Source organism: Rhinopithecus bieti, unplaced genomic scaffold, assembly GCF_001698545.2.
Source record: "Rhinopithecus bieti isolate Rb0 unplaced genomic scaffold, ASM169854v2 scaffold_30918, whole genome shotgun sequence".
Classification (NCBI taxonomy): Eukaryota; Metazoa; Chordata; class Mammalia; order Primates; family Cercopithecidae; genus Rhinopithecus; species Rhinopithecus bieti.
Window position 1 is genome coordinate 680,019 of NW_016813589.1, and position 26,281 is coordinate 706,299.

Consider the following 26,281-nt stretch of genomic DNA (forward strand, 5'->3'; position numbering starts at 1 on the left):
TTTTTTTTTTTTTTTTTTTTTGAGGTGGAGTTTCATTCCTGTTGCTCAGGCTAGAGTGCGATGGTGCAATCTTGGCTTACCGCAACCTCCACCTCCCAGGTTCAAGCAATCCTCCCGAGTAGCTGGGATTACAGGCATGCACCACCACGCCTGGCTAATTTTGTATTTTTAGTAGAGATGGGGTTTCTCCATGTTGGTCAGGCTGGTCTCGATCTCCTGACCGCAGGTGATCTGACCGCCTCGGCCTCCCAAAGTGTTGGGATTACAGGCATGAGCCACCACGCCTGGACTTCTGGTCTCTTTCATATTTGAAAGCAGATTTAGTATTACTAAATATAGAGCACTGACTTGTAGGGAAGTCCAAATTAAGAGGTAGAATTGTGTTTAGGAAACATGTTTTGGAGAACCTCAAGTAGTCAGTCATTGTACATCATTTCTCTTTGGGACAAGGAGTCCAGAAATGAAGAGTCTTCTTCATGCTGGAATTGTAAACCTACAAATGGACTAACTGACCCTCTAGACTGACAGCTGAAATATAAATTGGATAGGATATGCACATTAAGAGCAGGGTTTCTCAACAGTGGTGCTACTGACATTTGGGGCCAGATAATTCTTTGTGGTTGTGGCTGCCCTGTGTATTGCAAGATGTTTAGGAGCATCCCTGGCCTCTATCCACTAGGTGCCAGTATTAACCTCCCCTCACCCACAGCATGACAGTAAAAAATGTCTCCATACATTTTTCCAAATGTTTCCTGGGGGCAAAATCACCCCAGTTGAGAATCACCAGTTTAGAGTTACGCCTCAATAATTTGGGACTTGCTGTTTTACTCTCCCAACGTGAATTCTACTGAGAATAAGAGAATACATTAATGCAACTTGGCGGCAGCCAAAATAAATGCCAGAAGGCTTATGCACTTCCCAAGTAGAAGTGTGCCACAGGCCCTCATTCCTTAAGCATTTACTCATACTGTGTACATCTGACAAACAGTTTCCAGATCACAAACACAACTGATTAGAAGAGGGAAATAAAATGTAGTGTGAGAGCTTACTTTGGGCAGGCACTTGTACTGAGGAAATGGATTACTTTTTCGTGGGGCTAAAGGAAACAGAAAAGCAGACACTTGAGTTTACAGATAAGGAAGCTGAAGCTGACAGTTAGAATTAAGTTCACCAAGATCCCCATACCTGAAAGTGATAGAAAGTGACCAGAATTTGAGATTAGTTCTGCTTGATCCTGAAGATCAGGCTCATAGTGTCTGCCCTATGCTGCTTCTCTAACTTAGGGCCTGGGGTGCAGATACATGTTTTTGCTTATGTCCCTCGAATCTCACCTCCCTAAAATAGCCAATGTTAACTGCTGGCTATGCTTCCTTCCACACTTTTCTCCCTGCTTATTTGGTAGACAAGTCAGCATACAACTGCCCACAGCATCCCTATGGGTCAGTAAATCCTGGTCTCTTTCAGTCTGACAACTTTGTGCACATGTGTTTGCACACAGACAAATCTAAATAATTTTGTATAAATAAAATATTTTAAGTAGTATCTATATAAATGAGATCCTTTTTATAACTTGTGTTTTTTTCACCTGTGTGTACCCTCTCCTCTGATAACTATACTTAACAATCTGAGATATATGTGTTTATTTCTGTACTTTTCTCCTGCTCACATAGTCATATCTATATTAATCAGTCTACCTACCTACCCACCAACCCACCTATAGATGGATATAGATATATACATATACATGTACGGGGTTTTCTTAATCACTCCTTTTTAGCAAATGGGATTATATCATATTTATTCTCAATCTTATTTTCCTTATTTAGTAAAGCTCATGAAAATCTTTCCAAGTCAATTGTTGTAGCACTAATTCATTATTTTTAGTGCTTGCATTATATAGTCTGACTATTCCATAACTTATTCAGCATTCCCTTGTTGAGAGGCCTTTACCTTGCACCCAGTTTTTAGTATTACACTTAATATCCTTATATATGTAGCATTAGGTAATGACATTTTTATTTTTATGGGATAGATTCCCAGGAGTGGGATTGCTGATTGTATTTTCAATTCTAATAGATATTGCCAGATACTTAAACAATAATCATTTCCATTTCCTTTCTTTGTCCATTTTTCTGAGTTTGTCTTTTTCTTCTCCATAGGTAAGTGTGCTTCATGCATTAGAGAATAACCATTTATCTTTATTAAAGATACGTTTTTAAAAATCTGTCATTTTTAATTGACTTTGTTTATTATCTGTCTGTTCTCACTCTGGATTAAGAGACTGTACATTATAGTCTGGATTTTATTCTAATATGTTTATTGTTTGTGTGCTATTTTGTGAGTGTGGTATGATATAGCTTTTCATTTTATTTTCTTCCAGATGGAGAACTACTTGTGCCTGCACCACTTATTAAGTATATCCTTTTTTCCCCATAGAACCGAAATATCACTTTTGCTGCATATTAAATTCTCTATTTCTTAGTTTTCAACAATCTAGTATTAATTTGGCCTTTGTTGATGAGGCAGTATATGCTGTGGCTCATCAGAGTAATAGATTCTCTTTTTCTGTCTTCTTGGGGAAGCACGGCTTGACAGTAATTCACCTTGCAGCCTGGTCTGGGAGCCTTGAGGTCATGCTCATGCTGGTTAAAGCTGGAGCAGATCAGAGAGCCAAGAATCAGGTAGGTATGTGGGTCACACCTGGACAAAAGCTCTTACCTCACCATTGCAGGAGAGAGGAAGTTCTGAGGTCACTGTTTATCTCCCCCACCCCTGGCTCTCTTCAGGATGGAATGAATGCCCTCCACTTTGCTGCTCAGAGCAATCATGTGCGCATCGTGGAGTATCTTATTCAAGATCTGCACCTCAAGGACCTGAACCAGCCTGATGAGGTGTGTTTACTTTGGTTGTATAGGTCTTGCATCCACCCCTGTCAAATTTCACTTTCTTCCTGCCTCTGGTACAGCTGTGAAAGCAGCCAGCACAGACAGACCCTGCCCTGTAGCCAGCTCCTCCATCACGATGGCAGACCACAGAACCAAAGAGGAGTGTTGGTATTAGTGGTGGTCCTGGCCCCTACTTGTAGGGAGAACAGGAAGTGTTGAGGAAGCAGCCAGATTCCTTCTTCCCATTCTACTCCCTCATCCTGGCCGGATTGTGGACAGTATCCTATCCCCTTTAGTAATAAAAATGTGTATCTACATTTTATTTTATTATGCTTGGCCTTTTGGTAATATATTTGACCCAAAGCTATGCGGTAATGAGCCATGAAATACAATGCAGTTTTATTGCATCTGTCAGTATTTCTTTTCTTTAAATAAGGGGATACATAACAATACCAGCTACTACTTAACGAGTATCTATTAATGTAGGTACAGAGGAAAGCTATTTACATACATTATTTCAGTAAGAGGTCTTGGACCTGACACCTACCGATGCTCAACAAATCATTGCTGAATGAATGAATGATCTCATTAACCCCTACAATAATCCTATAAGGTAGAAAATATTTTGCTCATTTGTAGAGGAGAGGAAGTTGAGGCTCAGAGAGGCCAAACACCTGATCAAAATTCTCACAACTAAAAAGTGACAGAGCCAGGACTTGGAGCCAGGTCTGGCTGAATCCAGCCTTCATGCTGTGCTGTCTCCCTCCTCAGACTAACAGTGGGTATTGTTCATATCAGGGACTGTCCTTCCCCTGGAATATTTCCCTGTAGGCATTTTTTTTTCTTCATAGAGGAGTAGCCTTTGTGCAATTGGCATTTTGATTTCTCAGCAGTAGAATATACTTCATGAATGGGACTTCCTTTTCTTTGTGCCACCAGAATACTATACTATAAAAGTTTCTTTAGAAGCTGGTCAGTGATAGTCACTTCATTTCACCTCTTTTAAAAATTTTTACATTTTTTTTCTGACCTTAATCTCAAAAACAACGATATTAACAATAAGAAGTATTTCTTCAGATTAGGTCTATATACTTCTTTGACTTCCTCTACATATGATTAAACAACTATACATTTATAGCTTAGAGGAAGACAGACTTGGGCTTTAGTCTGGTCAGTACCACCATGCACTAGCTGTGTGGTTTTAAGCAAGCTCTTCAATTTCCGAAACGCTCAGTTTCTCCATCTATACAATGGAAACAATAAAATCTACTTTATGGTAACAACAAGGGTGACAGGAGAAGTCTTGTCCCACATATAATTTTTTTTAAATCAGCAAACCTCCATTCTTTGGTGTATAATGATTGACATTTCCTCAATCTTATGTAAAAGTACCTATGCAAATGAACTTCATGATGAGCCATTCCATAACCCCTTTTCACTTATGCCATTCCTATGTAGGAATGTTGGAATAGCTGAGATGCTTAAATGAGCTAATGACTATAAAGCACTTAGCAACGAGCCAGGCACATTGTAAGTGCTCACTGTTGTAACAATTGTTATAGGATAAAATATCCTATCTGATTTTCTGAAAGTGACAATCATAGTCAAATGCCATTTATTATCGAGGTGAGGAAGTCGGATCTTTCTAATTTTATCCATGCCAAGTAGAGACGTGGCCAATTAATGAATTCCATTATTCATGAATTGGGTTCAGTTCAGCAGATATTTGTTGATGGCCTGTTATGCATGAGACACACAGTTATTTTCCCCTTCAATGTGCTCTGATTGCTTCCATGAGAGAGAGTAGTGTATGGGAAGGATCAGGCAGGCTGATGGGATTCAGAAACCAAAGCACGTTTGCAGGAAGCCTTCCCCACTTCTTGAGTTTCTGCTGGCCAGCAGCCTTCCTCTCCATAACTCTTTTCAGCTGATTCTGGGCATGTCCTCTCCTCTCACCTTCTTCCTCCTCTATCTGTTGGGAAAAAGGGTTTAGGAGCACTGGCAGCAAACTGCAGAGTGACATGTCCAGCTGCGAGATCTTAAGTTGAGTTCAGAGACATACAAGGAATGAGCAAATAATGACTCCACTGGGTCATCTAGGGAAAGAAGACTCTTTGAGTCTGAGCCCAACCTTAGTTCCTTCGGAAAACTAAATTGACGAATAGAAAAGACAAAAAAAAAAAAAACTACTTTTTTTTCTAAGATCTGTGAGTGGGTCACACCTGTCGGTAAACATCAGTTGGAATGGTAGTTGCCAGGAACTAGGAGGAAGTGAAAGGGGGGAATTATTGTTTAATGAGGACACAATTCCAGTTTTGCAAGATGAAAAGGGTTATGGAGATGGATGGTAGTGATGGCTAGACAACCATATGAGTATCCTTAGTACCACTGAACTATACACTTAATAATGGTTAAGATGATAAATTTAGTTATGAGTACTTTACCATAATAAAAAAAAATATGGGGGGAAAAGCCAGTTGCAACTGGGATCAGAAGCTCAGGGTGTATTGATTTACTGTTGGGTTTCCCATTTGCATCTGCTTAAAGGTATTGTGGAGTTTGTGAAATACATTTGATATTTAAGACGTCTTCACCTTCACAGTGTTACTCTCTTGCCTAGTTTCTTATCAACAGAAAGTGATTGAGAGCCTGTGTACCTGCCAGGGTTGGTAAAATCCATCTCTTTGGCCTGGAGGGAACTCCAAAAGCTAACAAGGAAAGCTTTCCTGGAAGGAGGCCCTTAACACAAAATGGATTTAACTAGGCCAGGGGTAGTTTGGGTGGGGAGAGATGGAGGATGCTGGGAAAACTTTTGAGATTTCCCCCAGCTCCACAGCCATAAAAATCATTGAGGCCTTTCTAGGGGAGAGAGATTAGAGCAGCAAGGAGTTAGGAATAAAGTATAGATATTTTGAATCTACATGTAAATGTCCATCTGGTGATCAAAAATAAATACTCAGACTAACATGTTTGGAGAGGGAGAGAAATAGGAAGGGCTTACAAGCCATTCATATATTTGTTCAATATTTACAAGAATTTGGGGGTACAATATTGCGTTGATTTCAAGTATGAATATGGTAGACTTCCATTAGTTTAAAGTCTCTGGAAGTCAAAATGCAAAGAATCTTCTTTTTCTGGGAGGGAAGGGGATAGTGAGTAGAAGGGGACTTGAGAAGACACCTGTTTTCTTATACAGACCCAAGCAACATTTAACAATTTTAGATTTAATCAAATCTATTGTTTCCTGTCTGTGAGGGGAGAACTAACCCAGTGTCTCCCACCCCACCAGTGCCACTTTTTCATATTTAACAAGCTGCTTTTTCTTTTTTTTTTTTTAACCTCATGACACATAATTTTTTACCTGTGAAATTTCTAGTTATTCAGGGTTTTCCCCTTCCTCAAGTGCCTGATCCTGGGGTGATGGGAAGTGTTGTGGGCGGGAGCACGCACTGGAGGCCCACCCAGCACCTCTCCTTAGAGGCTCCTGAGAGCGACACATCTCAGGGATCCCTGTGGTAAAGGAAGGTCAGGTTGGACTTTGGATACCCACTTAATGGCTATTTATGAAATTTTTGCTGAATTTTATAACATCAAATTTGATGATTTCATCTTCTCAGTAAACTTAAAAATAAATTATAATAAACAATCCCAATCCCTCAGACTTACATGCCAAAAAAAAAAAATTAAATGCATTGAGTTAAAACATATCAGGTTAGCCAGGCACAGTGGCTCACACCTGTAATTCCAGTACTTTGGGAGGCAGAGGTGGGAGGATCTCTTGAGTTCAGGAGTTTGAGAACCAGCCCAGAAGCATGGTGAATAACTGCCTCTACAAAAAAATACAAAAAATTAGCCGGCATGTGGTGGTGCGCACGTGTGGTCCCAGCTACTTGGGAGGCTGAGGTGGGAGGATCACTGGATTCCAGGAGATGGCAGTTGCAGTGAGCTGAGATCATGCCACTGCATTCCAGCCTGAGTGACAGAGTAAGACCCTGTTATAATCAGGTTAAATAGATATTGAGTTAATAGAGGAAAGAAAGAACAGGAATCCTGGACCCTCCTTATTTTAGTACTTAAATGGACAGGATCCTGAGCCAGGGAGTCTTTGTGATTTGCCCAAGGCCTGGAGCCCAGGGCTCTGACACCAAGCTCCACCATCCTTCTGGCTGGAAAAGCTTCCTGCCTTCCAAGTAAGGGAGGTCCTATGAGACTGCCCTGGATAGAGGCCTACTTGAATGTGATGAAAAAGGATCAGGTAGTTAAAAAAAAAAGGACATAATAAGAAACTATTTTTTAAAAACCACATATATCTTTGAAATTCCTGTTATTTTGTCTAATAATATGTACTCAATGAGAGAAAAGATTTATATCTCATTATGCTATAATCTCACCTTTCTTTATGCTACCTTTTCATATATTTATCATAGGTTACTTTAAATGTCTTTACTTTGTGTGATTTTGCTTTTACATCTTTTTCCTGGATGATAACTGTTTTAAAGGGCTTCCAAAGTTCAAACTAATAGTGTTTCCAAAGGAAAGGAAAGCTCTTTCATCTGTGGTAACTGTAGTCTTTTCTCAGAACCTTCCATCTCTTAGCAGGTGAAGCTTTCTTTCACTTTGTTATCTATGCAGTAATGCAAAACTTTGTAGCAACCATGGGTAAAAGAAAAGCACCATTTTAAAATTGAACAGATTAGTATTGTTACCAAACTGACAAATATGTATTAGTTAGAATTCTTTCTGTTGCAAAGACAAAAATCCATCTTGATTGAGATTAAGCAAAGAAGGTAATTTACTAACTTGTAACTAAAGAGTATAAGGGTGTATCTTTCCAGCTTCAGGCATGGCTGGACCTAGCTCTTTTTCTTTGTCCATTTCTTAGCTGTCTGCCTGTCGGCATTATTCATAGGTATACTTTTCATATAGTAGGAAAGATAGCTGTTAGCAGCCTCAGGTTTAATATCCTTATGGATTTCAATCCATAAGAAATAGAAATAATAATCTGTCATTAAATGTTTATGTATAAATCTCAGGAACAACTGGCCCTACCTGAATCATATGCCCAATCTCGAACCAATCACTGTGACGGCAGGGTTATGTAATTACTTCATGTGGCAGAAGGCAGGCAGATAAGGCCTGGAAACGGACAGCACTAAATGGGCTAATTGACAGGGTGTGTGTGTGTATGTGTGGTTGTTCTGCAAAGTAAAACAAAGTTACTAGAAGAAAGGTAAATATAAAGGCAAAAGCAACAAATGCCACACTAGGGCACAACACCTTCATGTATTATTTGTGGTCTCCGTGCATAAAAAGCTAACAAAAGCCCTTTCCTTCTGCATGAGCCAGGGGTCATTCTCCAGTGTAAAAGATAACAGGCAAGAATCAGGTAACAAGTTCTCTTTTCTCCTGTTCCAGTGCATTAGCAACCTTTAAAGCCTTCTTCCACCACTTCTCACCACCTACCTTTCCAGCCACAAACGCACTTATGCTGAGTTATATACCCCCGTGTATCACCAGCACTCAGTTACTACATTACATTGTAATTACTTGCTTATATGTCCATCTCTCCTTTTGGACTCTGAGCTTGAGGATGGGCAATATATTTCTCACCCTGGTCATTCTATTGCCTAGCACATTATCTGGCATATTCATAGGCATTCAATAATTGTTGAACAAATGAATGAATTATTTATGAGGATATGTGATCAGATGTTTTCATCTAGTATATAATCACTGTCTCTTGTTCCCTCTTTTGTGATTTGTTTACATGAACCTTTACCTGTAGTCACTATTTGCACATATTTGTATATCAAACATAATAATTTTTGGTCTGTCGTTTCCAAAGAGTTGCTCATGACTCAAGATTAAATTTTACCCTTCAATTAGTGCAGAAAACTGTGGTTCCAAGCAATCTCTGTTTCTTTCCTTTGCCATTTCTAGTGATCTCCTGAGAATGAAATCACTGAACCCTTTAAAGGGTTGGAGATGTAGATCTCATTGGTGACATATGTGGCCCAAGAATGATGAATTAGGTGAACTTTTTGGTGCAAATTTGTTTCTCCAGCCTCCATACATGCATAAATACAGACCTCTGTAGGACTGATCTTTATAGATTTGTTTTGTTTTGCTTTTGCCATTTATTATTTCAGCATTTTTTCTTCCTTTTTTCTCCAGTTACTGGGGGTTCCTATGTTACTATCTCAGTTTAACAGTGGCCATGATCTTTTCATTACCCTATTTTATCAAGTGTTAGATGAGGCTTGTATCTATTTTTTAACATTAAGACACCTTGCTAAGCTTTCAGTTAGTAACACACTAAGCCAATTTGTGAGTGTTTTCTCTTTAATTGAAGAAAATACTTCTGCTATCATATTGCCACCACAACTTCCTTTTCCTTCTTTTAATTATCTCAAGTTACAACATTACATTTTCTGTGGATCTGCTATAGTTTGGCTATGGTTTGTCCCCACCAGAATTCATTTTGAAATTGGATCCCCAATCTGGTGGTGTTAGGAGGTGGGACCTCTTGGGAGATGTTTGTGTCATGAGGGTGGATCTTTCATGAATGGCTTGGTGACATTCTTCAGGTAGTGAGTTCTCACTCTGGTGGGACTAGATTCATTCTCATAGGAATAAATTAGTTCCCACGAGGGTGGGAGTTAGGACGCCCCTTGGGTTTTGTCTCTTCACACATGTTTGCATCCCTTTGACTTTCTCTGTCATGTTATGACACAGTGTGAAAGCCCTTGCCAGAAGCCGAGACCGTGCTCTTGAACTTCCCAGCCTGCAGAACTGTGAGCTAAATAAACATTTTTTCTTTTTTCTTTTTTTTTTTTTTGAGACGGAGTCTCGCTCTGTCGCCCAGGCTGGAGTGCAGTGGCCGGATCTCAGCTCACGGCAAGCTCCGCCTCCCGGGTTTACGCCATTCTCCTGCCTCAGCCTCCCGAGTAGCTGGGACTACAGGCTCCAGCCACCTTGCCCGGCTAGCTTTTTTTGTATTTTTTAGTAGAGACGGGGTTTCACCGTGTTAGCCAGGATGGTCTCGAACTCCTGACCTCGTGATCCGCCCGTCTCGGCCTCCCAAAGTGCTGGGATTACAGGCTTGAGCCACCGCGCCCGGCCCACATTTTTTCTTTATAAATTACCCAGACTGAGGTATTCTGTTATAGCAACACAAAACAGACTAAGACAAGTCTTTCACTTTTCTTGATGACATTTTGGCTATGGAAAATATAGTCTCCATTGGCAACATAAAAAGTAGGAGGAATTCCATAATCAGAAAATTCTATATTTGAGCTTATCTTCTAAAAAAATCAAACCTAAACATTTCTCTTCATCTGTACTCTCTGGGTAGTGCCTCATTTCTTGATTCCATTTCATAATGACCTATTCTTGAGAGTTTTCCTATTGATTCTTTGTAGATATTGTAGATAAATCTATGAGGAAGAAAGGAAGGCCTAAGGAGAAGCAGTTAATCAAATGTCATGTCTGAGTGAGCCATGTAAGTAATAAGCCCCAGAAAATTTCTGTTTCAAACATAGTTATCAATAATGGAAGGCTTAGTATGATGTACAGGTGCCTAAGGCAGGGTCTGACACATAGTAGCTTCTCAGTAAATGGTGAAAGGACTATTGAATAAATAAAGTTCATAATATTGCTATATTTGAAAGGGAATCTTGTCATCTGACTGTGATGTTGCACCTCCCCTGATGCTTGAGAGGACCTTTTCTGAACAGTATTTTTGTGCCCCCATGAAACAGATTTCATGCTGATGTGGAGTCTCCCACAGTTTTGAGTGAAAACCCAGAACCTGATCTGGTTTGGAGTCAGAAATAGCATCATCTTCCTCCCCTAAGAAGGGTCATCTTGGACTTCCCATCATCCTTAAAATGTCACTAGCTTTGTCCACTGTCTTGCTTGTTCACTAAGAGTGTAATAAATGCTTGAGGTTTGTGATTGATTTTTAGAAAGGAAGAAAACCATTTCTTTTGGCAGCTGAGAGGGGCCATGTTGAAATGATAGAAAAACTTACCTTCCTAAACCTGCATACTTCAGAAAAGGACAAGGTGAGTTGGACTTTTATTTCTTTGCTGAGAACAAGAGAAAGGGGAGTAACAATTGATGTAGAGGGGTAACAATTGGCCTGTAGGTTTGGTGAGGGACTTTTAGTCAGCAGGAGAGTTGTAAATTGTTACTGTACTCAGAGAGAATCATGAACTATCCAGGCAAAATCCTTCCATTGTTGCTGTGGGTTGTCCAGATTGGCAGTTTTTGCTTCATAAATGTTTGTGAAGTCAATAGACCACATGGCTTTTTCCATGATCAACTACACCCCTTTTCCCTCCTCCCATGAGGTCTCCTGGAGCCTCAGCCTTACATGAAAGGGGAGGGGAAAACCCTGGAGTAGACATCGTATCTGTATGTACACCTTTGATGACTTTCTTAGGAGAAATTCCTAGATGTGGAATTGTGGGTCAAAGGCTTCTGCACATTTTAAAATCTTTGGGTATATAATATTACTAAAATGACCTCCCAGAAATCTTTCACCATTTTACCCTCACATAGGTCAAATGGAATTTCTTCTGTTGCTCCATGTTTTGCTAGCAATTGGTAGCAAAGTTAGAAGAAGGAGCATGGATGATTTTCTACTGGTTCAGAAAGCTATACCTTTTTATTTAAAACTTTAAAATGTATAAAATTCACTTAAAACTGCAGATACAGTGGTCCACACTCTGGACCGTGCTTTAACCAAAATGAAAACTTCCAGAAACTCCATTGCAGCCCTTACTATTGAAGGAACATGCTCTCCCAGCACAGGGGATTCTACCCTGAGTGTGTCTCTGTTGCAGGAGGGAAACACTGCCTTGCACCTCGCTGCGAAGCACGGTCACAGTCCTGCAGTGCAGGTGCTGTTAACCCAGTGGCAAGACATAAATGAGATGAATGAGGTATGTGGAAGTGCGGATTACAGGCACAGGACTTAAATGGGGAAGGGTTGGAGGAGTGGCTTTCAAGAAAAGAGTGGGAAGAAAACAAAGGTGTTAGTGCCATAGGGTGTAAAATGTGATTCTGAAAGATTCTTACTTTATTCTTCAAAGTATTCCACAGCACTTCATTTGTTAATCCATTCATTTATTCACCCGTTCATTCAAATAATATTTGTTTAATATGTACTGTATGCCAGATGAAGTATGTACTCTTATTCTAGAAGCCTACAGGGCAAGAGGGGCATGCAAAACAAATAATGTATTGGGCTACATGCAATAATAGAGGTCTACAGAGAATGCCATGAGAATACAGAGGAAGATGTTTTTCAGAAATTACGGTTTTCACAGAAGAGGTGGTATATTATCTGGGTCTTGGCATTGTAATGAATGTTGGCAGGAAGGATTTTGAGGATGGCACAAGTATAAAGTATTTCAGAGGGAAAAGTCCAAGGAAAAGAACCGAGGCAAGAGTATGGTGTGTTCTGGGCTGACAAGCTCAGGGTGGCAGAAATTGTGGCTAGGAGGGCTGGGGAAACTGGAAGCCTAGTAGGCCAAGGCAGACAGACGACGAAAGGCCATGCTTTACAGGAGGGAGGGTTTGGCTTTGATGTGGTTGCCAGCAGAGACCTTGAAGGGTTTTAAGTAGTGAAAAGGGATAGGATTCATCTTAGATGTGGGCAGGTAACTGTCACAGCTGTTTGAAAGCTAGACTGGGTGCCAGGAGAGCCCAGAAGTGGGGAGGACCAGTCAGGTGACTGCCAAAATGGAGAAACAAGACCTGTGGAAGGTCTCTCACTGAGACACTCATGAGTAACAAACAGGATGAAGTGGTAGGAGGAGGCAGAGTCCACAGGACTTGTGACCAGGACTTAGAGAGAGGGAGGACTTTCTGCCCCCAGCTGTCTGACTTGAGCTGTTGCTGGGGAGTACAGGTGTGGAGCAGGTGAGTGGGGTAGGTAATGAGGGCTTGCATGGGTTTGTTTGAGGCACTTGGGAGGTGGGTACATTCAAGTGGAGTGTTAGTGAGCTGTAAACTGGTTCTGGGGCCAGACATGGTGGCTCACGCCTATAATCCCTCCAATTTGGGCAGCCGAGGTGGGTGGATCACCTGAGGTCAGGAGTTTGAGATCAGCCTGGCCAACATGTGAAACACTGTCTCTACTAAAAATACAAAATTAGCTGGGTGTGGTGACAGGTGCCTGTGATCCCTGCTACTTGGGAGGCTGAGGCAGGAGAGTCGCTTGAACCGGGAGGCAGAGGTTGCAGTGAGCCGAGATTGTGCCACTGCACTTGAGCCTGGGCGACAGAGTGAGACTGCATCTCAAACAAAACAAAACACAACACAACAAAAAAAGTAAAAAGAAACTGGTTCTGGATTTGGTGGAGGGGATGTGACTGTGGCTATGCAGGGCAAGTTTGTGAGTCATTTGCCCTGGATGGTCACTTCTTAACCTATGGTCCAGTGACTTTTTGTCTGGCTCTTTGGAAACTCAGGTCAGTGGGGTCCTCTTGGATTTCACAGTTTAATGTTCTGATCATTTCTAAAGTTGATGCCTCGCCTGAGAGCTACCGAAAGAACTAGTATCATAAGCATTTACCTTAAGATACCATTGATTGTAAGGCACACCATTATTTTATGTAACACTCAGAAAAAATAATGCTGCCATTTAACTGTGACAAAAAACTTTATTGTCACTTAAAATATTTATTTTATGCTGCCTATTTAAAGATGTTTTTAGAGTTTTAGTTTTTTACGTGCATATATAAAGGAAAAAAATAAGCAAGATAACTCAGTTAATTGTTTGTAAACTTCATGCTGAATTAGATTCTTCTAAATCACTTATTCAGTCTTTATGATTTCTTTCTTTTTTCTTTTTCTTTCTTTATTTTTTTTCTTTTCTTTTCTTTTTTTTTTTTTCTTTTTTGAGGCGGAGTCTCGCTCTGTCGCCCGGACTGGAGTGCAGTGGCCAGATCTCAGCTCACTGCAAGCTCCGCCTTCCGGGTTTACGCCATTCTCCTGCCTCAGCCTCCTGAGTAGCTGGGACTACAGGCGCCCGCCACCTCGCCCAGCTAGTTTTGTATTTTAGTAGAGATGGGGTTTCACCGTGTTAGCCAGGATGGTCTCGATCTCCTGACCTCGTGATCCGCCCGTCTCGGCCTCCCAAAGTGCTGGGATTACAGGCTTGAGCCACCGCGCCCGGCCCTTTATTTTTTTTTCTTATAGCGTCAGGGTCTTGCTTTGTCACCCAGGCTGGAGTACAGTGGCACGGGAGATGCAGCATTTCTTAGAGAATGCCCCACTGTTGTTTCTAAGATTTTCTTCTAAGCCACTGATACCCATTCCAGTGTAATGCATGTGCTCAAACAACAATTATATCCACCTGGTTGACTGAACGAGCCCTCATGATTTAATCACCACATAAAAGCCACCTCTTAATCTTATTGCATTGGGGATTTAAGTTTCAACATGAATTTTGGAGGGACACAAGCATTCAAACCAGAGCAGAGATCAAGTCCTGTAGTCACAGGATTTATAGTCTTATTTATAGTCTTAGTTATGCTTTCCCTGTTCTATTAAAACATATTTAAACCACTGGAATGTGTGCATGCGTGTGGATTTCATCTTCCTTTTAGCAACTTTGGAGTCAGGGCACGTTGGGGAAAACTCATAAAGCCCAACAAACTTTAATTTCAGATTATGATAGGTTTAATTTGTACAAAATTAAGGGCACAGTGATAATAATATCATCTTTTTGCATATGATTCATAATGTTTGTCCGTTCGTGGACAGCCTCTGTTTCCTGATACAAGCTGTTGCCAGATCAGTTAGAGGGACCCATGTGAATGTGCTCTAGAGCCATGGTCTCCAGACATTCTTGGCAGCAAACTCATATCAGTAAAGAAAGTTTGAGCATGTGCCTATCACATATACATTTATAATTCAATTAATTCATTATAAAGTATATGCTAGAAATATAAATGTTTAAAATTCAAGATAAAAAATAAATAGCAGTTTTGTATTTTCTCTAAACTCACAGAATTATTATTATTTATTATTATTAGAAATAGGGTCTCATTATGTTGCTCAGGCTGGTCTCAAACTCCTGGCTTCAAGTGATCTTCCCATCTCAGCCTCCCATGCAACTGAGATTACAGGTGTGAGCTACCATGCCCAGCTCAAAGGATGATCTTATATACATCTGATGGATTTTATTGTGTTCCTCTGCATATATGTACAATATATTTTTCATAACTGCCCCAAATTCACTTAACTATTCTTTAGCTCTTGGTTATTTAGTTTCAGTTTTTATTATAGGTTGTGCTGTCACAGACCTCTTTGTATATAAACCTGAGTCTGATTTCCTCACAATTGCCTTGGGGTATATCCTTAGAGGCAGATTGTAGGGTCCAAGATATGAAACCTTATCAGGCTCTGGATATGAATTCTTTCCTTTACACTTTTTTTTAACAAATATTTTCCCCACTGGGATTTGTTTTTTTACATCCGTTTTCCTGGAAAAATGAGAAGGAAGATTATGGGGAGAAATGCCTTTTTTGTTTGTGTGTTTGTTTGTTTTTTTGAGATGAAGCTTCACTCTTGTTGCCCAGGTTGGAGTACAGGGGTATGATCTCGGCTCACTGCAACCTAAGCCTCCCAGGTTCAAGTTACTCTCCTGCCTCAGCATCCAGAGTAGCTGGGATTACAGGGGCCCACCACCACGCCCGGCTAATTTTTGTATATTTAGTAGAGATGGGGTTTCACCATGTTGAGTAGGCTGGTCTTGAACTTCTGACCTGAGGTGATCCGCCCACCTCAGTCTCCCAAAGTGCTGGGATTACAGGCATGCGCCACCATGCCCGGCAGAGAAATGCCTTTATAAGTAGATAGCTGCCCCAGGCACCCAGGTAAAGCAGCCTGGAATATGATTTTCCCACCTTGTTGGAATGGGAACACTGGTTTCTATACTCTTGTGTTCCTGTTAACATGATTGTTCATACCTAATTCGCTATGAGTAAAGCCTTCTGAATTTATCCTAAAGTAGTTGTTAAGCAGATTCATGTCCAAGGAGGGAAACGGTTAGGGAATGGGGAAGGAATTCTGCATTTCTTCCCAACATTTTTAGGAAACAGTCTGCATGAGGAAAGGGAAATAGCCAAGTAGCTATTGTGTGGGACCAACTCCTTCTTTTTCCTCTATGTTTTGGCCTGAATTAAACTCTTACTTTGTCCTCCTAGTATTTATCTTCAGTTTCAGGAAACTGAAGCACTGAGATTTTTTAAAGTAATGTTATTTTTTAAATGTCGTGTAACATTTAATCAGTTGTAAAGATTAAAGTTATACTTTGTGCAAATGTACTTCTAATTTTGTATGTTTCATACTGTACTATAGTTCCTTATTTCTGAGATTATCTTTCTTTGTTTTGTTTTGTTTTGTTTTGTTTTCGTTTTGAGACAAGGTCTCGCTCTGTTACATAGGCTGGACTGCAGTGATGCAATCCTGTCTCACTGCAGCCATAACCTCCTGGGCTCAGGTGATCCTCTCACCTCAGCCTCCTAAATAGTTGGGACTATAGGCATCCACCACTATGCCCGGCTAATTTTGTAAACTTTTTGTAGAGGTGGGGCTTTGCCATGTTGCCCAGGCTGGTCTCTAACTCCTGGGCTCAAGTATTCTGCCTGCCTCAGCCTCCCAAAGTGCTGGGATTACAGGTTGAGTCACTGAAACCAGCCACTTTGACACTTTTCAGCTGAGGTTTAGTTTTCTTATCTGTAACATGTGGATAATATTAACCCTGCCCTTATAGCATTGTGTGATTTAACTGTGCCAAAGCATATAGTCTTGGCAGTACAAGTTGACACATAGTTGTTCAATAAATGCTATCCATTATTAAGAGTAATGCACAAAAGGCATAGAGAAAGCATGTTGTTTGTCAAGCAATTTCATTCCATGACAAGGGGCGATTAAATTTAACTTATTTTTCCTTTTGTTAGAATGGAGAAACACCATTCTTTCTGAGTGTTGAAGGAGGTCATGAAGAGTGCAGCAAAGTGCTGCTGACAGCAGGAAGTGACATCAACATTCCAAATAAAGTATGTGTTCCAGACCATGTTCACTCATGCAGTGGGAGGGAGACTTAAAATGTTCTTTGGAAACTCTGGTCCTACATTGATCCACTCACTGGTACTTTAGAATTAATATTTATAATATGCTTTGTTTTTGGTAAGAATTAGTGATTTACCTCCAATATTTCCCAGTTACTGTGTCCTCAAAAGCAATGCTATTCTTTCTATTCTTCTGGGGAAGGAATAATTGAAAGTGGGGCAAAATGAGCAAGTACTTATTACTTCTTAGAAACAGACACTCTATTCTACTTTGTTTTCTCATAGCAACTAGTGCACACCTGGCTTATACAGAGAAGACGCTGAAAAAAACTTTATTGTGTGAAAGCTCAAGTGGTCAGCCTGGTGCATGAAGAAGGAAGGATGGTGCCTTCCTCTAAATGCAGAATACTTTTGTATGTAGTCATTGTGCTAAGAACCTTTGAAACTTTTGAGACTGTGTTATTATTTTCATTTTTTTAGATCACAAAAATAGAATTTGGAAAAGTTAAGGAAATCATTCAGGATCATACAACTAGTCAATAGCAGTGCAAGGATTCAAACTCCCGTCTGACGCCAATGCCTCAGCTTTTAACCCCTGCAATGGCCTTGTCCTCAGATGGTTTAGTTTCTTTTCCTGTTTTTCTAATTAATTATAATGAAAACTCATGACAAAACATTTGAATAGTACCAAAGGGTATATGATAAAAAAGTGTCTTACTCCAACCCCACATCACAATTTTACTCCCCAGAACTAACATCCTTAATAGTTTATTTAGTCTTCCAGGAATTTTCCATGAATCCACATGGAAAATGTGATTAAATCCATACACATATATATACCAACACCATATAAACAGTAGCACAGTATATAATATATGCTGCTCTGCATCTTGTTTTCTTTTGATTGCCAATATATTTTAGAGATCTTTGTATCCGCGCAATGTATAAACAATTTCTTTTCAACAAGTACAAAGTTAAACATGTAAGAATAAAGTCCCAATCAAGAATAAAGTCCCAAACTGGCATGTTTGATACCCTGTATTCTGCTGGTGGAAGTGTATATTTGTATAATCTTTCGAAAAGCAATTTGTCACTTTCCTTTTACCCACACATGGTGGATTATGTTAAGGAAATAATTTAAAAGGTGGAAAGCTAGCTGCATGCATTCAGATAGATGATAAAGTTAGCTCCAATAGCCAAGAATTAGACATAACATATACATGGAATTAATGGTAGGAGAAGGCTGAAAGAAGGTTTGGTGCATCTACTTCTTGGAAAATTATGTAGCTGTTAAAAATTATAGTGATAAATACTAAAAATATATTGCAATATTGAACATGTTAATCATAGAACACTAATTGAAAAAATATAGTTGAGTAAATATTAATATAATATTGGATTTATATATATATGGACAAGGATTGTGACAGGAAAATCAAAGTAGCGTGAGTTGATTCCCACTGAAGTTGCAAGGTTATTGATGCAATAAATAAACAGAAAGTTAAGAATTCATGGGAGCCATGAAATATTCAGAATGTGGAGAGCTGTGCTGCTGTTCAGTCATTGCACAGGTGCCTCCTTGTCCCCAGTCTGTATCCCCTTTCAAGTTCCTGGGAAAGCTTCCCAGGTTAGCGAGACTCTCAGCCTTACTCCATTATTTTGTACCCTGCCTCACCCTTGTCCTTAATTATTTTGCCCTTAAGTATTTTGCTTTGTAGTGATTTTTCATATGCACACATTCTCCCCATCCGACTAAGACTGCAGGCTCCATATTGCCCCTGTCCTTACAGCCAGTGGCCTCAGTTGCTCTAGGCAGCCTGGAAATGATCGCGAATCCATTTTTTAGCTTTTACTTGTAGAGTTTTTCCTGAGTTCATCAGCTCCCTTCTGAATCAGCAACCTCAGCCCCCACTAGCTATCCACACCTATCTGTCCAACCCGGTGAAAACCTTGGGGGGAAAAGCAGTGTGAAGCAAGAAGCCAACAGCAAGAGCACACATGAGCCCGGGATGGGTTGAACGTTCTTTTGCTTTCACATTTGTAGGTGATTGCTGTGTTTGATCTTGGAAATGCTTCACCTGCTGATACTGATGAGTCTTGGTTTCCAGGAGTTTGCTTTCGTGCTCCCTCCCACCTCGCCATCAGCAAGGGGAGCGGGTAAAGGGTCGAGTCGTTTCTAAGGAGGATGTTGGAGTGAGATTATGAATGTAGTTGACAGCTGGCTTCCTCCGTTTATGTTGGGTGGAGGAACTGCCCAGAGTTAGGGCAACAGGCTCTTTTTAGGGCCCTATTAACTGCCCTGGGTCCAAAAAAGGCTTTTGTAGGTCCTAAGAACTCATATTTGTGGACGTCCTACCTCACATTTTATCATACATATTTAAGTGCTCCCACATTCCTCTTTACTTTTATTTTATTTTATTTTGCTGTTAATTGCTCTAAAAGGCTTTTTTGTTTTTGCTTTTTGCAATTATTTGGCTATGACAGACTCACCTAATTTATGATTGACTCTGATTTCTTAGAACTCTATGTGCATAATTGGGAATTTGAGGGAGGTGAAAAAATGCAACCTGCAAATTGTTTATAAATATAATGAATATTTTATGAATATTACATTTAATAATCAATGAAGTATGACTGTCAATTAAATATTTATTCACTTCAATTTTGTGGTTTTCTTTTGGTATTGTGGAACCAATAATTTTTTTCTTTTTTACATTTTAACGGTTTCTTTGGCTCATAAAAAGTCTGTAGGCCCTATACCCAGAGCCCATGATGCCTAGAGGTAAATGCTGTGGACTCCCACAGCTCTTCCTACTACAGGGTTCCTGCTTTGAGTTTCTCGGAAATTTGTTTCTGCTTTAGGTGGCTTCTGATCTTCCCAGTGAAGGCACTGCTGACCATTCTGATCTCAGTTTAACTGTCACCTTATCCAAGAAGGCTTTGTTGATCAGCCATGAGAAAGTAGCCAACCAGTCATGCTCTTTTATGTCTTGTTATAGAACTTACAACTAGCTGATGTTATTCTTCTAACAACATCTATAATCTAATAAGCAGATTCAAGTCCACTGATTTGCTGATCTACCAGTCTACCAATCAATGGATCAATCGATTGTCCACCGCCACTGAAATGTAATGTCGGAGATCTTGTCAGTTTTGTTTACCAACATATCCCTCCACTATCTAAAATAGTGCCTGGCACAGAATAAGTGCTCAATGTTTTTTTTTTGTGTGTGTGTGTGGAATGGATAAAATAATAGTTACGGTTACCATACACATTTACTGGCTCATGTATCCTCCCAGTAGTACTGTGATTTCAGAGAAAGAGGTAGGATGATGTGGTAGGCAGAATCAGGCTCCCCACGCCAGAGATGTTCACATCCCAATTCCCGGAACCTATGAATATGGTATATTATATGGCAAAGGAGAATTTAAATTGCAGATGGAATTAAGGTTGCTAATTAGCTGATCTTAAAATGAGATTCTCCTGGATTACCAGGTGGGCCCAATGTAATCATGAAGAGTCCTTTAAAGTGGAAGAGGGAGGCAGACGAGGATGTCAGTGATGCAGTGTGAGAAGGACTCAGCTAACTGTTGCTGGTTTTGACAATGGAGCAAGGGGGTGTGAGCCAAAGAATATAGGAGGCTTCTAAAACCTGGAAGAGACAAGGAAGTGAATTCTCCTGAGAGCCTCCAGAAGGGAACATAGATCTGTGAACATTTTTTTTTTTTTTTTTTTTTTTGGTTAGCCCAGTGGGATCCATTTCAGACTTCTGACCTCCAGAACTATAAAATAATACATTTTTATTAAGCCACTAATTTTGTGGCAATGTCTTGTAACAGCAATAGAAAACTATTATGGGACCAGCTTTGCAGATGAAGACAAAGAGGCCCGTATTTGATAGGCCACTTATCCAAGATCATATAGGCACTTAATATCATGCAAGCTAGATTTCAGTTGGTCAGAGATACACAGGTCATTGCTGTTGGCATCTGTTCCATTATCTATTGCTTCCTGACAATCCAACCCAAAGCTCGGTGGCTTAAAACAACAATCTATTATTATTTTCACGGCTCTGTGAGTTGACTGGGCTCAGCTGAGAGGATTCTTACTTTGAGTTTATCATGTGATTCCAGTTGGAAGTCGGCCAGGATTTTGAAGGCTTACCTGAGCTCAATATCCAAGAGAGTGCACTCACATGCCTAGCAGTTAATGCTGGCTGTCAGCTGGGAGCTCACCTGGGCCTCACCATGGGCCTCAACCTACAGCCTGGGAACTGGCCTCTAAGAGGAAGGATTACAAGAGCAGGCATTACAAAAGGCAGAGAGCAGCAGCTGCCAGGCTAGTTAGGGGCCATGCCTGGAACTGGCACGCTGGAACTTCTGCCATATTCTATTAGTCAAAGCAGTTACAGGGTGGACCCAGATTCAAGGAGGTGGAGAAATAAACCCTGCCTCTTGATGAGGGGAGTGGCAAGGTCATATTGCAGAGGAGCCTGTGGGACAGGAGATACTGATGCAGCAATTTTGGGAAAGCAATTTCCAACAGCATCCTTATTTGAAAGACCTGCAAATACTTTGTAGCAAACTTACAATTAATCAGTCAACAAGGAATTACCTAATAACCTCCGAAAGGCCCCACCTCCTATCATCATCACATTGACATTAGAGTTTCAACATATGACTTTTGGGAGGGACACAAACATTCAGTCTATTGCACACATGTTCCCTAGGGCTCTGACACTTTTGTGGGAGACACTTAGAATAAAACAGACAATTAGGTAAAAACCACAGTTGCTTTTGTACTAACCTAATACTAGCTCCCCCTCAACCCAGTAATTAAAACACAATGGATTTTCTTTTTATTTATTTAGAGACTGGGTCTCACTCTGTTGCCCAGGCTGGAGTGCAGTGGCATGATCTCGGCTCGCTGCAATCTTTGCCTCCCATGCTCAAACCATCCTCCCACCTCAGTCTCAGCCTCCTGAGTACCTGGGACCACAGGGACACACCACCAAGCCCAGCTAATTTTTGTAGAGACAAGGGTTCACCATGATGCCAGGGCCGATCTCAAACTCCTGGGCTCAAGTGATCTACCTGCCTTGGCCTTTCAAAGTGCTAGAACTACAGGCATGAGCCACTGTGCCCAACCAGATTTTCTTTTTTAAACTCAGCTATGCATCTCTGAATGACAGGGATATGTTATGAGGAATGCCTGATTTCATTGTGTAAACATAAATAGAGTGTACCTACATAAACCTAGATGGTACAGCCTACAACACACTATATGGTATATCTATTGCTCGTAGGCTACAAACCTGTACAGCATAGTAACACAGTAATGTAGTTAAGTACTTGTGCCATAGGAATTTTTCAGCTCCATTGTAATCTTATGGGACCACTGCTGGTCTGTCATTGACCAAATCACTGTTATGTGATGCACGACTGTAGTTGTACTATTTCATTGTATTAACTGATTACCATGTGATAAACACCAGAAAGCATGCTGAATTATAATGGGAGTTCCTCCCTGCCCTCTCCATTGTCTCTTGCAGCTCAATATCAGTAGTTTGCAGATAGCAACCAGGAATGGCCATGCGTCGCTTGTCAACTTTCTTCTCAGTGAGAACGTTGATCTGCACCAGAAAGTGGAAGTGAGTTTACTCCAATGACACGGGCTTTGGTCCTGGCACCATGAGGTTGGCTGTGCTAAGGAGATGCCCCTTGCAGATACGTGTAGGAGATGAGATGTTTCACAAGGGAGGAATTATTCCTGGGAAGGCTGGCTGACTTCTTTTGGAGGCTGAGTCTTAATCTTGAGAAATAAAATCCAAGGGATGAATTTTAGAAAGTCATTGAAGTTCCTGAACAAAATGAAATCTTTGTGTTTTAAATATTTGTATTTGCTGCAAAAAAGCTTTCTCATATGTCTAGAGATGCCATTACTCTTGTATTAATTTTATCAGTCTGGGAAAATAATGAAGCAGCTGTGCATATCAAGAAGAGTGATAATTTTTCTCCCTTCACTGAATGTTCTTGTTTTTCTTTTGAAAGTCAATTCTTTATACTGATTTAGGTTTTCTGACGTTTGAATTAGCTTTGGCAGAATTAACAAAGGCCCTCTGTGCTGGAATTAAACAAGAAACATGCCTCTATTTTTCCACTCTATTTTCATTTCTCTGTTGAGAATATGATTTCCTCTGATCTTGCTGAGCCATTACTATTTATTGTATTAACTCAAGAGGAGGGATGTGATTTAAACCATGTCAGATAGCTTTTGGAGCATGGTGTTGGGGGAATTGGCTCTGAACTTACCTGGTTCAGTACAAGGACACTTCCTGTTTCTCAGGAGGAGCTGGGCCCAGCAAGGTGGGTGGCCCCAGCAAGAAGGACAATGCCCACTTCTTTGCAATGTGGGATGCTTTCTCGTTTTTCACGCTTAGTGCATCAAGGAGGTTATTCCTGGGCAGAAGAAACCTACACAGAAATTCTTCCCTTCACGCTGCCCCCACGGCCCTGCTCACACCGTCTGTCTGCTTTGACCCTTACTGGCCTCTGACAGTATCTGACTTACTCAGCTGTGGTCTTCTACCTGTCCCCTCATCACCCCTCCCTCCATCTGCTGGTGACACTCTTGCCAACTCATTTTGGTCTCTCTTCCATCCATCTACCCCCATCTCCTGAGACACAGCCTGGTGCAGATGGTAGAGTCAGAAAGGTCTGGGTTCAAGTCCTGTCTCTATCACTTCCTTGCTGCATGGCCTTGTGGAAGTTACTGATCCTCTTTGTGTCTCATGTATGAAGTGGGGAATATGAGATCAAATGTCTAGGGTTATTGATGTGGTCTCTGAAAAACTATCAGCCTGGTGTTTAAAACAGAGTGTAAACTGTTAGGGCAGCCTGGGCAACATGGCAAGACCCCATCTCTACAAAAATTTAAAAATTAGCCAGGCATAGTGGTGCATGCCTGTAGCCCCAGCTACTCGGGAGGCTGAGGTGGGAGTTTTGCTTGAACCCAGGAGTTTCAGGTTACAGCGAATGACAATGGCTCCATTGCCCTCTAGCCTGGGCAACAGAGTGAGACGCCATCTCTGAAAAATAAAATAAAATAAAATAAACAGTTGGGGAATTGAGCGTGTAATAAGCACCATGATGAGAATGTGCTGAGTGTGTCTGATGCATATCATTAATATCAGCTGTTCCACTTGAGCGACGCTGCACTCGCACTAATCACTCACCCTTGTAGGCGCTTATTCTCTCTCGCCACTCGCTCCACACTCAGCTCAGCTCCTGATCTGCACAGTGTCACTGGATCTTCAGCCCTTGCTGTCACACCCCTGTCCACCTTCCCCTGGTGTCCTCCCTCCCGCATCATGCTGGATGCCCCTCACTTCCCTCTCTCTCATGCCTTAATCGCTTCTGCCCTCACTTCCCTTCATTGCTTCTTCCCTCCCTTTTCCCCACTCTCAGCTGACTCTACTCCTGGAGGCATGTCTCCTCTCATGTCTCCACAGGCCAGTGGCAGCTGGGTGGGACTGCAGCAGCACGGGAGCCTGGAGGCAAAGTGTTGGGGGTAGACATAGGCACTGCAGCCTAGCAGGGCCGGGTAAGAAGCCAGTGATGGGGATGGGTGAAAGGGGGTGGGGGCTCCATGAAGGGCTGTGGCTGGGAAGACAGGTGGTTTAGCCACAAAGGAGAACAGGAGAGCAGGCTGCAGAGGGCTTGTGAACATCCTGTGGCTGGACTCTTATGCGGGGAGAGCTGAGCACGAGGATGGTGCCCCTGAGTAAGGGGGACTCCAGTCCTATAGGACACACTAAGGAGTCAGGGCTCCAGAACAAATCAATTCAGGAAATGCCAACTGTGCAACGATTTTGCCCTTGTGGCTACTCTCATTGCCCTTTAGTTCTTTGAAGGCTCTGAGAAGTCCTGCGGTTTGGCCTATTTAACACTTACTTCTCCTTCATATTTGAGCTTAAATGTCAGTTCTTCAGAAAAGTCTTTTCTGGTCTCCCGAAAGGTCAGCCTTCCCCCTATCCCCACACTGGCTCTTCTACTTCTAAAGCACTTAATTGTATACCGTATTTATGTGACCTAAAAAAAAAATTAATATTTGCTTACCCCACTAGATTGAAAGATTCCTGAGAATGAGCTTCGTTCATGCTAAATCCCTGGCAACCTGAAAAGAGCTTGGCCCATAGTAGGTGCTTAGTATGTTGCTCCAGAAAGAACAAAGGGGATGAGCTGATTGCTGGGGAGCGAGTTTGCTTTAAAGCCTCGGGATGACCACAAATGCTGAATACTTACTAAGGGTCACCACTGGGATGGGTAGTTTCAGTACTTGGGAGATCATCAGGAAATAGCTGCTGAAATGAGTTGCTTTTTGATTTGAATGATGAAACCAGAACCTTTTGGATTTGAAATGTTTGTTTCTCTCTGCAGCCTAAGGAGTCTCCTCTTCATTTAGCTGTTATCAACAACCACATCACGGTTGTAAACAGCTTATTAAGTGCACAGCATGATATTGACATATTAAATCAGGTAAGCCAAGCAAATCAGAGCCTGGAGGGTCTCTTTTCTTATATTTCAACACAGTGGGTGTTTATGGGGAGTTTTGATCAAGTTCGAGGTACCGAAAAATTCCTGGGAGGAACATGTGCATCTTTTTTATCCTTTTCCTTCTGTAACTCTCACTCCATCCCCATGACCACACACATACTTTTGTCTTTCTCAGCCACACAACTGGAGTTCAGCCAGTGCATGATTAAATCTTTCATGTTTAACAGGCCCAGCACTTTTGATAGAAAACAGTAGCTCAGAGCTAAATGGCCAGAGGCTCTTTAAATCAAAAGCCACTCCCCAGAGTGAAATATTGTAATTGGCAGGGAGCCTTTCCCCCACAAGAAGGAAGCTTTGTTTCTATATTAAAGACAGTAAATGTGTCTTCTCTTTGCCTAAAGGCAAAAGAGACCTCTTGGAATAAAAGAAAAATCACCCCAAGTTCAGTCAACTGAAGCAGAATCAAAAGACTCAATAAAGCAATCCATCACTGGCTGGAAATGGGAATGCCGCAGCGGAATGATGGAGACAATGGGGGTGGGCACTGATGAGCCTGCTTTCTGGGGCTCTTCTGGGGCTGGCCTGCCCTCTTCCAGGATATGTAGGGGAGTGGCAAGGGGAGCCTTTCCAGGGTCCTGAGGCCAGACTAGACCTTCCGGCCGCCTCTTCCCAGAGAAGCCTCTGAGGTGCCCCTCCGGCTTAGGGAGGAGCCACGGTGCAGTGGGCATGCCTGCCTGTCTTTTTTTTTTT

The 26,281-nt window shown here is 41.3% G+C and overlaps 1 protein-coding gene across 1 annotated transcript in view; it reads left to right on the forward strand.

The window, feature by feature from the left end:
* ANKDD1B (ankyrin repeat and death domain containing 1B) overlaps positions 1–26,281 on the forward strand; it is a 59,019-nt gene that overhangs the window by 15,471 nt on the left and 17,267 nt on the right. Inside the window, exons 4-12 of the mRNA XM_017848706.1 lie at positions 2,583–2,681; positions 2,787–2,891; positions 10,853–10,951; positions 11,735–11,833; positions 16,865–16,963; positions 22,528–22,626; positions 25,415–25,601; positions 25,759–25,846; positions 25,933–26,068. Coding sequence (XP_017704195.1) covers positions 2,583–2,681; positions 2,787–2,891; positions 10,853–10,951; positions 11,735–11,833; positions 16,865–16,963; positions 22,528–22,626; positions 25,415–25,601; positions 25,759–25,846; positions 25,933–26,068 — 1,011 coding nt within the window. The remainder of the gene's footprint in view (positions 1–2,582; positions 2,682–2,786; positions 2,892–10,852; positions 10,952–11,734; positions 11,834–16,864; positions 16,964–22,527; positions 22,627–25,414; positions 25,602–25,758; positions 25,847–25,932; positions 26,069–26,281) is intronic.